This window comes from Oreochromis aureus, linkage group 13, assembly GCF_013358895.1.
Source record: "Oreochromis aureus strain Israel breed Guangdong linkage group 13, ZZ_aureus, whole genome shotgun sequence".
Lineage (NCBI taxonomy): Eukaryota > Metazoa > Chordata > Actinopteri > Cichliformes > Cichlidae > Oreochromis > Oreochromis aureus.
Window position 1 is genome coordinate 3,412,025 of NC_052954.1, and position 19,283 is coordinate 3,431,307.

General features: G+C 41.4%; 1 protein-coding gene across 2 annotated transcripts in view; it reads right to left on the reverse strand.

The window, feature by feature from the left end:
• ttc27 (tetratricopeptide repeat domain 27) overlaps positions 1 to 19,283 on the reverse strand; it is a 203,219-nt gene that overhangs the window by 9,850 nt on the left and 174,086 nt on the right. For both annotated transcript variants that reach the window (XM_039621581.1, XM_039621580.1), the window contains 4 exons: positions 14,491 to 14,718; positions 10,618 to 10,716; positions 9,398 to 9,450; positions 7,912 to 8,077 (listed from right to left, as the gene is read on the reverse strand). In XM_039621581.1, the coding sequence (XP_039477515.1) occupies positions 7,912 to 8,077; positions 9,398 to 9,450; positions 10,618 to 10,716; positions 14,491 to 14,718 (546 nt within the window). The remainder of the gene's footprint in view (positions 1 to 7,911; positions 8,078 to 9,397; positions 9,451 to 10,617; positions 10,717 to 14,490; positions 14,719 to 19,283) is intronic.

Here is a 19,283-nt window from a genome sequence, read left to right on the forward strand (position 1 = left end):
AATAGTTTAATACAAATAAATAGACTTCGCTGTGACCTTAAATATTTCTGCCAGAGGTCGTTGGACTTTTGGATGTGTGAAACATTACGTATCACCGCCAAGGAGGGGCCCTCTGTGAAGAGACTTTCTCCTCAGCCTGCCAACGGGGACTCAGGGTGGGAGGTATTCACCCCAATGTGGAAGTCGGGTGTTGTAGGGTTTGTTTACTTTTTTTTTTTCATCGTTGTATTGTTTTATGGTAGCTGGCCAAATGTTAAGGCCACAATTTTTTGTTGTCTGGAGAATTATGACCCACAATTGTGCAGATTATGTCTTTACATAATATTAAACTGGTGTCACTAAATGTGAATGGATTGAATAATCCAATCAAAAGAAGTAAGGTGGTAGCAAAACTCAAAAAGGAAAAGGCACAGGTAATATTCTTGCAGGAGACACACCTGCCTCCACAGGAACATGAAAAATTGAAAAGATTTGGCTATAAAAACACTTATTATAACTCTTATAGACAAAGTCAGAAAAGAGGAGTAGCTACTTTAATAGCAAACTCTGTCCAATTTGAATGTCACAGAGAGGTGTCTGATAAGGAAGGTAGATACTTATTAATTAAAGGGAAATTGGAAAATAAACTAGTTACCCTGGTCAATATCTATGCCCCACCAGGAAGTAAGAAAAGTGATTTCAAAGATTTATTCAATGTAGTGACACAAGAATCTGAAGGTCTGGTGGTATGCGCAGGGGACTACAATGTTGTGTTAAATCGGAACATCGACACAACCAGTGTTGCAACATGTAAACATCGCCTGACAAATTTTATGAACACAATATTACAGGAGGTGGGATTGATTGATGTATGGAGAACACGCAACCCTCAAACTAGGGCCTACACCCATTACTCTGTCCCTCACGCTACATATTCTAGAATTGATTATTTTCTAATTAGTATTGAAGAAATTCATAATGTTACAGAATGCAAAATTGGTGTGGCCGATGTTTCAGATCACAGTTTGATTAGTCTAGAACTCAGCCTTAATAAGAGGAAAATATATACAGCATGGAGACTTAATTTGGGTATTCTAAATAGGGATGAATATGTTAAGAAAATCAAAGAGGACATTAAAACGTATATAGAAGACAATGATACTGGAGATGTGAGCCCAATCATACTTTGGGATGCACTAAAGACAGTTTTACGGGGAAAACTAATAGCTGCACAAAAAAAAGTGCGACTGGCTCTATATAAAAATTTAACAGAAAAACTTAATCGTCTCGAGAAGGAGCACAAACAATCAAAAAATTCACTAATTCTAGAAGAAATATCAGATATTAGAAACCAAATTGATGAATTACTAAAAGAAGAAGTAGAAAAAAAGGCTAGGTTTATGCAACAAACGTATTACGAATCAGGGCCTAAAGCAACTAAAATACTTGCAAGAAGACTGCGTAAAAAGCAGGCATCAATGATTATTAACAAAGTAAGAAACTTAGACAGTAACAAACTACATTATATGCCCAATAAGAGAGAAAATGAGTTTAAAAAATACTACACGAGACTGTACTCACAACCGGCTGCTGCAGACCTTGAGACAATTAAACATTTTCTTGATCCGCTCGACTTGCCCTCTATAGGGGATACCCAAAACAAATTATTGATTTCACAGATTACTGATAAGGAATTAGATACAGCTATTGTCGAGCAGAAAACAAACAAAGCCCCAGGAAGTGACGGCTTTCAGTCTGAATTTTATAAAGTGTTCAAAGAACTCAAGCCACTTCTTCTATCCTGCTTTAACTGGACTCTGAAACAGGGAATAGCCCCACCATCATGGGGAGAAGCCATCATCACAATTTTACCTAAAGAAGGTAAGAACAAAGAGTATTGCAAGAACTATAGACCCATTTCCCTTCTTAATAATGATTACAAATTGTACGCCTCGATTATTAGCAAAAGACTTCAAAATTTTGCACCAGACTTAATAGAAGTGGACCAAACCGGATTCATTAAGGGGCGTCAGGCACAGGATAATATAAGGAGAGTCCTTCACATTATCGACAATGCAGAAAAGACCAATATCAGTACTGTGTTAATAAGTTTAGATCAAGAAAAGGCATTTGATAGTGTTAGTTGGCTCTTCCTATTTGAAGTATTGAAAAAATTTGGGTTTAGGGACAGTTCAATACAATGTATAAGAACAATTTATAATCAACCTACAGCCAGAATCAAGGTGAATGGTAGCCTGACGGACAGAATTCGGCTACATAGAGGCACTAAACAGGGCTGTGTCTTGTCCCCAATTCTTTTTGCTTTATATGCCGAGCCACTAGCGCAAGCAGTGCGGCAGCACCCAAATCTGGAGGGGGTAACTCTTGCCGGGCAAAAACATCTTATTGGATTATTTGCTGACGATGTCATTGTTTTCTTACGAGATCCTGACAAGTGCTTTCCAATTCTGATGCAACTATTCCATACTTTCGAACACTTGTCGGGCTACAAAATTAATGTATCCAAAACACAAATTCTATCATTCAATTATACACCTTCTCAAAAGATTAGAGATGAATATAAACTAAATTGGCACTTGAATACCATGAAATATTTGGGTGTAACCTTGACAAAATCATTATCTGATATGTCTGACACAAACTACAATCAGGTGGAGGGTAACATAAAAAAAGACCTAGAACGGTGATTAACAACACCTACAAATTTTTACTCTAGAATTCAAATAATAAAGATGAACGTTCTCCCAAGATTGCTATATATATGTTTCAATCACTCCCACTTCCTATACCTCAAAGAAAATTTAAAATATGGGACAAGATGATCTCAAGGTTTATATGGGATGGGAAGAAGCCCAGAACAAGGCTAACAACATTGCAACTCCCGAAGTGTAAGGGAGGGATGGCTTTGCCTAACCTAAGGGAATACTTTTACGCAGCCCAACTTAGACCTCTTGTTGGTTGGTGTAGACCAGAATATGAGTCCCGGTGGAAGGAAATTGAGAAAGAAATTGAGGGAAACAAAATTCAAATTTGTATCTCTGATAAACAATTAATGACCTCTTACAAAAGTAGAATGAATCAAATTGTGAAATTTACATTAGACATATGGCATACAGTAATAGAAAAACATCAGTTAAAAGAACAAGTATTTTTGCTGAGATGGTTTAGACATGATAAAAAATTTATACCGGGACAATTGGACCAAACATTCAAACGGTGGGAGTTAAAAGGGATTACAGCAGTTTGTACTCTAATGAAAAATGGAACACTAATGAGTTTCCAACAATTAAAAAATGAATACAAATTGGAAAATAGAGATTTGTTTAGATATCTGCAAGTTAGGGATTATTACGTAAAGCAAATAAAGTCTGACTGGTTTGAAAAATCATTGGGTGTTATTGGAATAGTAAAAAATTGCTATGAACATAAACAATTCAAAGCTATTTCCACTTTCTATAGATCATTAGAAGAAGATAGACAGGACACAACCTTTTACCTTAAAAAGAAATGGGAAGCTGAACTGGCCATAACTATAACAGAGAAGGAATGGGTCAGTATGTGCGAAAATACAACACAGCACAACTTAATTACGCCGTTGTGGAGGGAATTTTGTTGGAAAAATTTGACACGTTTTTACATTACACCCAAAATTAAAAGTAAACAGACCTCAAGTCCACAGAAATGCTGGAGACTGTGTGGAGAAACAGAAGCAGACCATTCACATATATTTTGGAAGTGCATAAAAATTAAAAAGTATTGGGAAGACCTTAAAATGACCATGGATAATATTTTGGGTTATGCACTTCCAAACACCTGGCAAGTGATGTATCTTGGAAACATAAAAGAACAGATACAAAAGGAGGACTTATATCTAGCAAAAATAATTCTAGCCGCAACCAAAAAAGCAATCACAAAGAAGTGGTTACACCCAGACCCTCCCACTCAACGAGATTGGATTAGTATTGTAGAGGGTATCTCAGAGATGGAAAAAATAACATTCAATATTAGATTGATGGGATGCAAATATGATAGACAATGGAGGAAGTGGAAAGCATTCCGAAGTGGCACCAAAACCACAACATAATAAGAAATTTGCATGTGGCAGATGGAAAAAGAAATGTAAACTCCAGAATGTTTTGTGTGTTTGTTTGCTTGTAATTTTCTTTACTTTACTGTATGGTCTTCAATGTTAACTTAAACTAATAAAAATTAAAGTTGAAAAAAAAAACAACACTCCAATGACTGAGAGGCTGGATGGAAAATAATGGGCTTATGGGAAATGCGGTTTTCAGTTTTTAAACTTGAATTTGTGATGGTATTACAGAAGACTTTACATAAATAGAGTTACTAGTCTGCTCATGGCTTAATGGTAATTATGCCATTACCACAGCGTAACCTTGGAAAACAGATGAGTAATCAGAGGCCATTTCCACCAATAGAGTTTTGGTCTGATCATAAACTAAGCCAATCATAAATTTTTAATTCATTCTAAGTCTGTTGCAATATCTAGGTTTAAGCCACGTTCTTGGTATGACTGGGTGTAAATCTTATGCCTAGCCAGGAGCCAAAGTCAAAATTAGTACCGATATTAGGCATCACATGTTGACTTTACAACAAGCAAACTTTTAGGTGGTAAGGACAAAAAGCCATCAGCTGGACATATACAAACATGAGGCGATTAAAGGTTTCAATAGCTGTCATAGTCAGGTCCCATCTTACCTTAAGGACCTTATAATACGGTATCAAACCATTAGAGCACTTTGCTCTGAGACTGCAGGCTTACTTGAGAGTATTCAAAAGGAGAATGGGGCGCCTTTTCTGTGGAAGCAACTCGGTTGCCAATTCTCTCTTGGATTGGATTCAGGAGACAGACACCTTCTCTACTTTTAAAATTAGGCTTAAAATGTTCCTTTTTGATAAATAGTTAGGGTTGGATGAGGTGACCCTGAATCCTCCATCAGTTACTGTGCAATAAACTTGCTGGTGGCAAGTAAATCATGGAAGATATGATTTACTGATTTGTGTTACTGCACCCGTTAATCACCGCTAATGTACTGGTACAACTTTGCATGTAGGGCCTTTACCTTACAATACTAAGAGAATTTAGGTGACTGTTGTGATTTGGCACTTTCTAGATAAAAATTGACTTGAAATTGATTGAGCCTGGTTCTGTTGCACATTTCTTGCTTTTAAAAGGGATTAAGATTCCTGCTGAAGTATCAGGGTGTGAAATTAGGTGGAAAAGTACTCATTTCTGTGTTGAGAGAAAACAAGAATAACATGGGTAACAGGCAAAACGTTTCTAGGAAGTTCATTTCAAGTTCTACCCAAAAATGGAAAAGAAGAAAATCTCCTCCCTGTGCACAGTAACTGTAAGGAAATGAATACATCTGCGTCTATATCTCCCACTTAACCCCGTGAGGCACAAAAGCTGAGCCATGTGACCACCAGCTCCTCTGTCAGTAGCCCTTTCAACATTCCATAGGACAGGAATTCTTGGTGGCCCCTCCCAGCTTCTGAGCCTGCAATGAAAAACTAACACAACAAGCACATAAAACGAAATAATGCAAAAATGTTGCTTCGAAATTTGTTACTGTGATCTATTGTAGTTAACATAGTCTGTCACCACCAGTTATGCAAAGCAGCATTTTAATGTGAATCGAAGTAAAAACAGACGGGTAAAAATAGAACTTGACAGCTTTGACAGACTTTTCGGTGATGAACCCAGGGGACAGTACTACATTTTATTAAAGTAGTCATATAAAAATATTTAATCATCTCATACACGCCAGCACACACTGGCCTGGCTGTTGCAAATCAACATTCAACATTGCTTGTGCTGTTTGAAATGTACATATAAGGGGTGGCGGCACCTGAATTTGGACTGGTTTTAATCGCGTTCCCTTGATGATGATCTGCACGAGTTTGACATGGACATTATAGAAAATACAGAAGACTGCCACATTATCCATTGGTTTCTGAACTTTACCTTTTAAAGCCTTATGTGTTTTTATTATTCAAATGTTTTTATTACATAAAAAGCACATAAAATTAATTGGAATAATTTAACAAGAAAAAAGATCGAGTAGAGGATTAAAGCAGGAAAAAAGGCAGGAGTTGAATGTAAAGAAAATGCCACAAATGAAGAAGGATGGCTGTCAGAAGCTACTCTTAAGGAAGGGAAACAATCAGGACAGGCAGGTGTATGAATATTACACAGGAACTGGACTGAATATCAACAGCACAGGTCATATGGAATAATGAATCCAAACTGGAAATTTTCAAATCACTGTAAATATGTATAGATGAGGTCAGGAGAGCATTATAAGTGTCAGCAGCCATCTGTGAAACACAGTGGAGCTTCTATCAAGGTTTAGGGCAGCACTTCAGCCAGTGGCGATGGCGATCTTGTCAAAATTGAAAAAGTTCTATCATCACTGAATTATAAGCATAGAAAAGTACAGTGAGATTCTGATCCACCAGTACCATCTGTAATCCAGGTCAAACAGATTGACCTGGATTTAAAACAAAGTTGAACAGACATGTGGGCAGTCGGTCGGTCACGGCTGGCCTTTGCAGAGCCTGAATCTCAACATTAGTGGAGCAGTGTGGTGTTATCTTGACAGACAATAGAACAAAAGGCAGCCAAGATTCAAGGAAGAGCTTTGGACCATTCTTCGAGAAGCCTGGAGTCAGAGTCAGACTGCAGCTGTTCGGGGACGAATTCTCCCCCCGCCCCCCCAAATTGCACTCCTTAAATGCGCAATTTCATTCTCTTTTCCGCGAAAGGGCTGTGGTGTTAGGTTGTCTGTAGGAGATTGTCAGTCATTATTAAACTGTTCATGAAAACTGTGTTCTGAGAAGATATTTAAAAATGAGGAGGCAAACAGAGAACTAAAGACTGAGTGAGCTGCTCTGAAGCTGCTGCTGACCTTTTCAACCTGTGTGCTTTGACATCTGCTAGCCTTATTGATGAGGCTGACCAGGACACAACCTGCATTAATGATCATTCTGGTTGCTTAAAACAGAGAAGACAAACAGGGACACAACAAAAGAGAGGAAAAAAGAAGATCATGTATTGTGGGATAAATGTGACTCTGTCTGTATATTTAATTCCGAGGCCCACAGGATCTCTGAGTCAGAGCTGTGATTTTTATCCATTCCCATTAGGCTGGAAGATGTCTTCTTTAAAGTTAATTGCTCAAAACTACGTGAGTAAAATGACTGCAGGGCTGAAGCAGACCATTAATAATGGAAATACTACCACTGGCTGTCTCGCCTTGTTTATTCAAAGCTGATGGTTAATTTCTTATTTAGAATTCATCAGTTGCTGTGCAATTAATGAACTGTGACTAAAAGAGGCTTCTCCTTCAGTGTTTCTAAATGACTCGGCATGAGTGACCACAGTGAAAAAGATTAACAGTTTCACCTGCTCGGTGTGTTGTGATTGGACAACAAATCACATCTTCTCCCTCTCACAAAGCTCTGAGACTTTGCACAGAGTAGAAGAGATGGATAAAGCCAAAACGCTGAACTTGAGCCAAGTATTCCATAATTTAGAGAAATGTATATCTTTTGTCTCAAAAGTTCTTCCTTTCAACACAGACAAAGCTTCAGTTACAGACGGTCAGTTAATTAGTGCAACTTATTAAGAGCACTGCAAGGTGCTAAGCAAAGGGACCACTTCCTGCTGTCTCATGTGTTCAAGTCAGAGATTTTTATTTGTTATTTTTGACCATGGCGAGCTAAACCTAACAGATTTCAGGAGGCATAGATTGCCCCTGAGAAGCTTTATCCAGCCAGGTATAATTTGTTGTTTGCCAAGCTGTGTCTCATTAGACACGCAGCCTAGAATAAATGTTTTCCCCATACTACATGTAACAAACGAATAGAGTAAGTGCAGCCACGTACCTGGATGTCCTTGTAGTTCTCCCTCAGGTCCATAAGACGGTGGTATGCCTTGATGGCTTCAGCAAAATCTCCAATGTCAGTGCTAACAACAATAAAGTTCTCCCAGATCTGCCAGTGTTCGTAATTACACTTAAGGGCTTCCTGCAGGGTTCGAAAAGCCTTATTTCTGCCAATGACGAAAAGGAGAGATGAGTTAGAATTTGTTCAGCACATTTAATGATCTGAGTTCTAGGAAGTTCTAGGCTTGGTTCATTTCAGAACTGCTTGTACTTAACTGGCAGTAGAACTAACCAGGTATTAATTAAAAACTCGCCTGCTTTGCTTCTGTTTCAGGCCCGAACGGACAGAAGGCTGTTGTCAAGGGCTAAAAGTCTACCTCTGTACCTGAAAAGCCTCTACAATCAGAAATTTAACAAAAACAAACAAACAAACAAAAAAAAAAAAAACATAGAGGAGAGGCACGAACATGGGCGGGAATGGAGAACTTTACACTGTCCAGCAAAATGCTAGAGTATTTTGTGCTGTTTGAGCCTTTTAAACATTTTTAATGTATTTGTCTATCTGATGTACTCTGCATTTCAGTTTATCTGTACATTGTTTGTTTCAGATAGCAAAAAATAAATACATAAATAAATGTATGAACACTGTCTGGATGGTTACAAAGTTCTGGAATCTGATGCTTGTTACTGCTGCTGTGAAGACTGAGACAGTCTTCACAACTTTCTGAAGAATATTTGATTTCTATTGTAGAAAGAATGCCACGGGTCTGTTCAGCTAAATATCTGTTATCTGCCAAAGGTGGCTACTTTGAGGAGTCAGAAGTTTAAAATACATTTTGATTTCATTATTTTTTTGTTAATTCCAATTGATTATTTGTACTGTGCTTTCATTTTAGAGTGGAATGAGACATTAAACCGCATAATTTTCAATAAAAAACTGGAAAAAATGGGGTGTGTTCTAAAACTTTTGACCAGTAGTGTACGTTGATGCACATTTTGTAGTCCATCTTCTGGATATTGTAGCTTCAATAAGGTGGACATCCAGTGTCACGTTAAAAGAAGACTAGTGTAAGATAAGAAGGATAAGGAGGGACCTTAGGAATGCTCCCAGAGACTGTAGTTTAGAAATCTGAAGAGATAACTAAGGTGGGTGGTAAAATCCACTGGTAAAATGGTAAAATCCACTGGATAGTGTATGTCATTGTGTTTTAGAAACTAAATACCAGCAATAGCAATTTAGATAGATCTGGACAAACTTAGATGCACTCTCTGACCTTTCTGTCATCATCACCTTTGGGCACATTTATCCTGCCCAAGTTATTTTGAAAGACTACTGGAGCGTTTTCCAGTCTGCTGGTTGTGGATGGTTTCAAACACTTTGCTGCTTACGACAGAAATCCTATTGGACAAAACTCAACCCATTCTATTACCTGGCACACACGTTCTTACACCAACAAGTTTCCACTATGCACCACACTCATACTCACTTCATTTGGAGGCGAATGTAAGCTGTAGAAAGGTTGTTCCATGCTTCTGCATTCTGGATGAAGGTGGGGTATGGGGGTTGGGCGAGACACAGGTCAGTGAGGGAAAGAAGACAGTGAGAAAAAGGAAGTAAAGAATAACAAAAAAACCCACAAAACACAATTTTCAGGTTTATGCAAATAAAGAAAAGCTGGAGTGACTACTAAAGACCTCACCAAATGTAATGGTGTGTTAAAATGCGAGACGGCTAGCGTCTATATATTTGCCGTGCACTAATTGTTCTGAAACTCTTTTATGTGTACTATGAACATAATTTTATTGAAACGTTCACTTTGTGAGGACCAAGCAGAAACAACCTCCAAGATTTAAAAATAATCAAAACTGCCACAAACTGCGTTATCTCAGTGAACACTTCAAGCTGACTTGAAAGTCGATCCTTAGAGACTCCCACAAACTTCACTGCATTTAAAACCATGTTTACAGCCTGTTTAAAACATTTTTTCCAGTGGTCTACAGAAAATTTCCCCTTCATAACAGTTGTCTGCAGGGTGCCTTTTTTTCCATTTAGGCGCTAGTAAGGCGTAAAGTGAGGCATTCCTTTGACATCTATACACATGCAACTGTAGTTGATAGTTGTCTACTAGCTTCACACCTACTTGTTCTACTCACTGTACTTGACATCTCCATGTCTGTCACTAAAATAATGTTATGTAATTTAATATGGCCCTCTACTTGGTACAACCATCCAAGAAATGAAATTTGAGTATTTTATTAGTCTGTCAGTTAGCCTGCAAGCTTACCAGCATTAGGACAAAACACTATGGCTGCTGAGGCGTCAAAATGTGGAGCTCAAAACAAAAAGACGCTGCTACAGTGGCAATGTTCACTGAACAGTGGTACATGCCATCCTGTGGTGTCACCCACACCAACACAACCACTATGAACCACCTGCCAGATTTGCCTCCCTGTGACTGTCCAGTTCCCAAAAGTGAAAATCAAGTTAAAAGATTACAATTTTAGATGCAGTCTAAAGCTGTAGTTGATGCTTTGGACATTACTGAAATAAATTGCATGATTTATTTGTGTTAAAAAAATCTTCGCACTAGCAGCCTCAAGCAAACCCACATTACTTGGCTATTAAAACTAAGGATGGACTTAGAGAAAATACATTATGTCAAAGAGTGTCCCTAAAAAGAAAGAGACTTCGTGTGTAGGTACTCACGTCTGGCTCCAGTCCCACACACCTCTGGAAGGCCTTAGCAGCTCCCTCATAGCCCTCCAGGGCAAAGTAGGCACAACCAAGAGAAAACCACACACCCAGCTGTGCGCGCACACACACACACACACACACACACACACACACACACACACACACACACAGAAAAAGGTTTGTATTAAAGTGTTAAGTTGAGGCACAGATATTTCCCTGAAATTACCTCAAAAAGTGTGTGTTAACAAAGTAAAGAAAGCTAAAAATCCTGACCAGGCTGAGAATCTATCCCAGCTGTTCTGTTAATATGTACTTATGCATAGAGATGTTTTAATTAAATATCAGTGATCCCATTTACACTAATTACACTGATGGATTTTATTGTCCTCTCTGTGAATCGCTACCTTATCGTGGTGGAGGGGTTTGTGTGTCCCAGGGATCCCAGGGGCTATGCTGTCTGGGGGCTTTTGCCCCCTGGTAGGGTCTCCCATGGCAAATTGGTCCTGGGTGAGGGACCAGACAAAGAGCGATTCAGAAGACCCTTATGAGAAAAACATCGAGGGAACAGTTTACACTGCCCGGGATAGGGTTACCGGGGCCCCGCCCTGGAGCCAGGCCCAGTTAGGGTGCCCGAGGGCGAGCGTCTGGTGGCCGGGTCTTAGTCCATGGGGCCCGGCCGGGCACAGCCCGAAAAGGGGACATGGGCCCATCCACCACCCACAGGAGGCGGGTGCATTGTGTCCCGGGCGGCGGCCGGGAGCGGAGGCCCTGGTGGACTGATCCCCGGCTACCAAGACTGGCAATTGGGACATGGAATGTCACCTCTCTGGTGGGGAAGGAGCCTGAGATAGTGTGTGAGGTTCAGAGGTACTGGCTAGATATAGTCGGGCTCATCTCTACGCATGTCTTGGGCTCTGGAAAAAGTCTCCTGGAGAGGGGCTGGACTCTGTCTCAGTCTAGAGTTACCCCTGGTGAGAGACGGCGGGCTGGGGTGGGTATTCTAATATCCCCTCGGCTTGCTGCCGGTACATTGGGGTTCTTCCCGGTGGATGAGAGGGTTTGTTTCCTGCACCTTAGGGTCGGGAAACGGGTCTTGACTGTCATCTGCACTTATGCGCTGAGTAGCAGTTCAGAGTACCCAGCCTTCTTAGAGTCCCTGGGTGGGGTGATGGAAGGTGCTCCACCTGGAGACTCTGTTGTCCTACTGGGAGACTTCAATGCTCACGTGGGTAACGACAGCGAGACCTGGAGGGGCGTGACTGGAAGGAACGGCCTCCCTGATCTGAACCCGAGCGGTGTTTTGTTATTGGATTTCTGTGCAAATCACAGTTTGGCCATAACAAACACCTTGTTCGAACATAAGAGTATCCATAAGTTCACGTGGCACCAGGACACTCTAGGCCGCAGGTCGATGATCGAATTTGTAATTGTATCACCAGACCTGCGACCATATGTTCTGGACACTTGGGTAAAGAGAGGGGCTGAGCTGTCAACTGATCACAACCTGGTGGTGAGTTGGATCAAGTGGCTGCGGAGGACGCTGGACAGACCCGGTCCACCTAAACGCGTAGTGAGGGTGTGCTGGGAACGCCTAGCAGAGGCCCCAGTCCGCGAGATCTTCAACGCACACCTCCGGCAGAGCTTCAACAGGATTCCGAGGGAGACTGGGGACATTGAGTCTGAATGGACCATGTTCAGCATCTCCATTGCCGAAGCTGCTGCATTGAGCTGCGGCCGCAAGGTGGTTGCTGCCTGTCATGGTGGTAATCCCCAAACCAAATGGTGGATACCAGAGGTGAAGGGAGCCACCAGGCTGAAGAAGGAGTCCTATCGGGCTTGGTTAGCCCGTGGGACTTCGGAGGCAGCTGACAGGTACCGACAGGCCAAGCGGAATGCGGCTCGGGCAGTGGCTGAAGCAAAAACTCGGGTGTGGGAGGAGTTCGGAGAGGCCATGGAAAAAGACTTTCGGACTGCCTCGAAGAGATTCTGGCAAACTGTCAGGCGTCTCAGGAGGGGAAAGCGGTGCTCTACCTGCACTGTGTATAGTACTGGCGGAGTGCTGCTGACTTCGACTGAGAAAATTGTCGGGCGGTGGAAGGAATATTTCGAGGACCTCCTTAATCCCACTGACACATCTTCCGAGGAGGAAGCAGAGTCTGGGGATGAGGGGGATGACCCGCCAATTTCCGGGGGCGAGGTCACTGAGGCAGTTAAACAACTCCTTGATGACAGAGCCCCTGGTGTGGATGAGGTCCACCCCGAGTTCCTGAAGGCTCTGGACGTTGTAGGGCTGTCCTGGTTGACCCGCCTCCTTTCACAATGAGGGCTTTCACTTCGGTGGCCTCAGAATCTCATCTCTGCTTTTCACAGATGATGTGGTTCTGTTGGCTTCATCGGGTGATGGCCTCCAGCTCACACTGGAATGGTTCGCAGCCGAGTGTGAAGCAGCGGGAATGAGGATCAGCACCTCCAAATCTGAGGCCATGGTTCTCAGCCGGAAAAGGGTGGAGTGCCCACTCCGGGTCGGAGATGAGTTCCTGCCCCAAGTGGAGGAGTTCAAGTATCTCGGGGTCTTGTTCGCGAGTGATGGGAGAAGGGAGCCCGAGATCGACAGATGGATTGGTGCTGCGGACGCTGCACCGGTCCGTTGTGGTGAAGAGGGAGCTGAGTGTAAAAGCGAAGCTCTCAATTTACCGGTCGATCTACGTCCCTACCCTCACCTATGGCCACGAGCTGTGGGTAGTGACCGAAAGAACGAGATCACGGATACAAGCGGCGGGAACGAGCTTCCTCCGAAGGGTGGCTGGCCTCTCCCTTAGAGACAGGGCGAGATGTTCAGCCATCCAGGAGGGGCTCAGAGTAGAGCCGCTGCTCCTCCACATCGAAAGGCGCCAGCTGAGGTGGTTCGGGCATCTGACAAGGATGCCCCCTGGGCGCCTCCTGGGTGAGGTGTTCGGGCATGTCCCACGGGAGGAGGCCCAGGGCAGACCCAGGACACGCTGGAGAGATTATATCTCTCGGCTGGCCTGGGAACGCCTTGGTGTTCCCCCGGATAAGCTGGAGGAGGTGGCTGGGGAGAGGGAGGTCTGGGCTTCTCTGCTTAGGCTGCTGCCCCCGCGACCCGGCCCCGGATAAAGCAGAAGAAGATGGATGGATGGATGGATTTTATTGTCTTGCCTGATGTCTAAAAATCTGAACATGTAACTGCATTTTGAACTAATTAATTTCTTGACTAAATCTGCTTGCTGGGCCTGTGGCACGAACACATGCATGCTCTAACGCATGGCTGTATAATGGTAACCTTGTACATGTCTATTATCCAGTTCCACTGATCGAAGGTTTCAGGCAGCGTTTCCCTGCCAGCTGGATCACTAGGTTGTAGTGTTCTTTGACATCTTTCAGGTGCTTTCACAAAGAAGATCTTGTGCTAGCAGTTAGACATACTTTACTGAGTTGGACTGCAATTGGTAACAAAACTTCTGTTATGTCGCCAGTTGCATTGCACTCTAACAGCCTCCTCAACAGGACCACAGTCACCAACCGCAGTCCAGGATGGTGGAGTTGAAATTCATCTGCAGGATTCTAGACTCATTGAATTTACGCCTCAGCCAAACTAAATCTGTGGAAAACACTGAAAGGTGAACAGGGACCAGTGTAGAGGCTACAGTACTGGCCCAGCATTTTAACCACCTGTAGGTCTGACCCATTCTTACAAATGTAATAGTGATCACTGACACACTAAACTTCTTGTACAGTTGAGATAAAGGCACTATGGTTCAAAATAATTCATTCTTGCGCACTGCTGAACATGAGAAAAAGTTTTAAAAAAGTAACTTATTATTAAACTTTATAGACAAATGTGAGAGAATGATGATTTGCTTGTACCTGCATGCTGTTGATTTTGAGTGACTGCTCAAAGCAGTCGACGCACTGCTGGAACTCCTTGTGGCGGAGGTGTAGCAGGGCTTTGGAGCGCATAGCTCTGGCGCTGCGCTGACCTGACAGCTCCCATGCACAGTCGTAGTACTGATGGTCCCTCAAGATGTCTCCTAGTAGACAGTACAAACTAGGTGTCTCCTTCTTCTCCAGCTCCCTGCGCACAATCTCCTCAGCCTGAGCACAGATAGAGAAGAACAAAGGTGAGATCAGATGAGACATGTGAAACTGCATTCAGCTGCTGTTGTTGTCCAAACCTATCCTAACAACATGAACACTAATATCTACCTATGTAAGATGTTAGGAACAGATGGAATATACCTCAGCGCTGACCCTTCTGAATGCTTTCTAACTTAATCTATAATTTAATACAATCTTAGAAACAATGCATTTTTCTTTTCAATATAGGTACTTGCTTACATAAGTTAACTAATCAGGTCAACCATTAATAGCTTAATTTAATGTCAGGATGGCCACTTAATTATAAGTCAGCCTAAAAGAAAGATGAGCTTTTGTGATATATCAAATTAATCATGTATATAACAGCAAAATTTGTTCTACCTTATAAAACCCTTGTCGTCATTTCTTGGAGTGACAAAAAGTAAAACAAATACTTGGCATTTTATATGAGGATAGGTCAGAGGCAGCAGGCACACATCTCACCAGCTCAGACTAGGCTTGTGAGGTATTTAACATGTAGTCCATAAGCATGTCTCAAATACATGTGAATGGTAACTGTTCTGGCTCCCCAAGAGTCGCCCTATATATTATGTGGTGTTAAATAGGTTCATAGAGTCTTTATGTGTTTTGGGGGCATTTTTACACTCTCCGTTTTATTTTGACATCCTACCGGAAGTGGCACCTCTTGCTACTTCCTGCCTGCCTGTGCTACCTTTTAAGCCAACACAGTCTGTTAGTTGGCAGTAATGTTGTATTTTACTATTGTGTGTTTGGCACTAACTGCCATGAGTTGCTTGTGAGTTCACCTAAAGTTGTGCTTTATCAGACATTAGCCTAGACGCTAATTAGCCATTAGCTTATTTCATTCTGCTTCAATTTATATGGTAAGGAAGTATAGCCTATGATGATTAAAGGTCACAGCATTTTCTAATTGTAAAATAATGTTCACACATGTCAGATCACACATGATACTTTGTAAAACTGTAAACAAGACAATTTATTTTCTCATCAAAATCCACGCTATGCATCCAACTAGAAATAAATGACCACAAAAGAACAACGGTGTGGTTTTTCTCTGTGAGATGATGGTTATCTACCTGCCTAGTTAAGTACGGGAGCAGAATAATAACCAAGTGACGTGAAACTGCAACAATTAGTAAAACTTTTACTATTTCTTTATGCTGCAAATTTAACACCTACCACAAATTTATAGCAAATTTCAGATATTCTGAGGACCTTTTGAAAAACTGTCATTTCACACTTTCTAAGACTTTTTAATGACTTGTAAGAGCTCTATTAAAAGATCTCCTCTTCACCTCTTGGTGTCTGATATTTTGAAAACATTTTTCAGGAGAAATGAAAACTTTATCCTACCTATCTACTCATAGGCAGGACATAGTTTAGCACTATGAGATGCAAAAAATCCCAAACCAAAACAAAAGAAAGTATCAAAACACAGGCTGAGATCTAGGAATGAAGTCTGACAGAAAAACAAAATTAACATAGGGATTATTTTACAAGTATAGTAGCTGTCAAATTACCTGTGGACATTTGCACTCGGTGCACTACGCCTTGCCACTACATGTTTTGGATTGCAGCTCATGCAATTGTGAGGGTGGAATAATGAGATTTTCTCTTTCCAAATCCCTCTGTCTTGATTTAGGTTGTGAAGAGTGCCAATCTAACCACTGCTAGGGAACCGAGGGCCTCTAAGGTTTGACAGAGCTTTAGGTTCACTGCATTCCTTTGTTGTCATGGGGCTGATGCTGGGCCAACAACCCAGCCCGATTAGGAACGAGAAACCCCATCATCCTTATCTAAACTACACAATGCTGAGCAGGTTGTACCCCATGCAACATTCCCTAATTAAAGATAATACGGTAACACAGACACTCACACCTATTAAGACCATTACTTTGAATTTTAATCTAAATTATAACTCAAACATGGAGAACAAATTCATCTGATCTGTCTGAAGTTAAATGTCGCTCCCAGACTCGAGCGGGTGAGTCTCAGATTAATTTAGTATTTGCATATTACATATTAATGTGTGAGGCTGAGAATGACTGTAGTCATACTGTTTTCTGAGAAAATTCAACAGTGCACAAAACATTATGAGGATAACTTCAGGTCATTTTAGTTTTAAGGTTGGCCAAATTTATTCCGAAAAGTACCCCCAGAAGTGCAGATAAATCACGTGGACTTGAAGGATCGCAGCTGAACAAGGAAAACAGCTGGACACTGCGAAATGCAGTATACCATGGGTAATTGCTATTCCTGTGCTAACTGCTTTTCTATGAAAACAAATGTTGTTAAAAAGACTGGGACCTACTGGGATCTATAGAGGAGAGAAGTTCAAATTGTGAAACATCAGTACCAAGACATCCAGACTAAAGTCTCAGTTATACAAATGTTATGGAACGAGAAACTATCAAAGCCTTGTGCCGTCAACAAACAAAATGTGTGTCAATAAATACAGGGTGAATATGTGACGCAGTATGCCACAACATCAACATTTTACCTTTCTTTGGTTTCCTAAAATTTCAAAACTTCTAGGTGCAAAAATATATACATTTAAAAAAAAATTTATCAATCATCTTTATTCTGTATCAAGATGTTAAACTGTCCTTTTTGCCAATGGTTGTAGTTTAGAAACAATGCAAACAGTCACTTGTAACACATTTAGAAATGATTAAACTCCACTATAATTACAAAAAAAATGACAGTTGATGACAGTTCAGCAGGTTTAATCACCACAGGCTAATGATGGAAAAGTCGCCAGCATCTGTAAGGGGCAAATTTCACTGGCTGACTGTGGCTGCACTGAGTGGGGGTTTCCCGTCACAGCCAAGAGTTTGCTGGTTAAAGATTTCAGGCAAAGTAGACAGTTGTTTGTATGCAGTTTATGTATGAGAAACTTTTCAATAAGCTACATTTTTAGATTTTTTTAATATAGATCTTTTGAACCCGTTTTTGCTGTTGGTGTTTTTAAAGCAATTTAATGGAAATTAGGGGTGGGCGGTATAAACTGTAGAAACGATATAAATTTGGCCAACGGTAGAAATTTTGACTATACCACTCTACCGCGATAGCGCATGTTGATGGTGTCATCAAGCTGCGCCTGTTTTGGTCGAAAGCATTGTCGCTACCCGATCCGTACCCCGCATGCGCAAATCTTACGTCACTTCCTCTCTTTACCAACATTGCGACATTCAATATATTTGAATGATACGGTTAGCTCCTAGCATTTCTCAACAGCTCTGCGTCCTTTTCGACTACCGGGACATTTAAACAATGGATAATCCGTATATAAACAAATTCATGCTTTTCTCCTCAACAGAGAGCTTTCCCCGATTGAACAACAGCGCCGTAAAATAAGAAGAATGCCGCCTAATTACAGAGTTAGTAATACAGACTTTGTAACATGTCACGTGAAGATTAATCAGACAGATGAAGTGTTTACTGACAACTGACAGCGATAGCGGACATCATCATCACTATTCCAATCAATCCTCTCCACACAGACAAGCATAAACACACTCGACTATCACTAAATCAAATTTAACACACGTTTGTAATGACGCTAATTCAGTTTACAATAGGGTTCATTCGCTCGGTCAGCAGGTGGCAGTATCCTCTTACACTGGGGAGTAAACTGCCATTAAACGAACAGAAGAAGAAGAAAACCCCTGCACATGCGCGGTACGGATCAGGTAGACCCGATTTGTACGGTCCGACTTTGCACATGCGCAGTAAGGATCGGGGAGTCCTGATCCGTAACGATCTTTTTATTTTTCGTTTTTGTCTACATTATATTAAAATGCTTCATTATTGCAAACATTTTAAGAGATACGGAAGTAGACACCTTTCGCGCATGCGGGGTACTGATCGGGTTTCCGGTATGGATCGGGTAGTGACAAGCATCGCAGCGGCTGCAAACAACATCATCTGCAAATTATGCCGGGCGACAGTATTAGCAAAGAGACTAAGCACTTTTGGAATATGGGGAAAGCCAAAAACTGCGCTTCCTCCACTTCCCTACCATTGATCCATTAATGCTGAATTCCCTAACAACTGCTCTATTCCCATTTTGTTGCAGTATATTAATGACTAACCTCGTATTGTGGATGGATTATCTCAGTTGTTCTCCTGACTAAAGTTTGGTCCGTTTACAGCATCCTGTCACACAATTGCATTTGTCCCTAACCACCAGAAACCCTCACGTTAACTTTTATCGAGTGGAAAAAAGTTAGCGGCCATCCTTCAACTTCACTGCGCTAATGTTATGCTAACCTAGCTGTTTTGCTAGCGATCACGTAGCACATCATTATATACCAGCTAGCCCAACTTCAGTAACCCTACAAACGCTACTGCTGTTTAGTTTTCTGTCTTCATTTATGTTGGAAGTGATAGCAGAGCTGTACGTTTGAATTTTTTCAGAAATCTCTCAGTCAGAACATGCTATATCATATTTAGGTAACTAGCGAAACTAGCGAGCTAACTTCCGCTAACTTCCTGCTAACTTCTAACTCTGTTAAATGTAATAAATTCTATTTTCATGG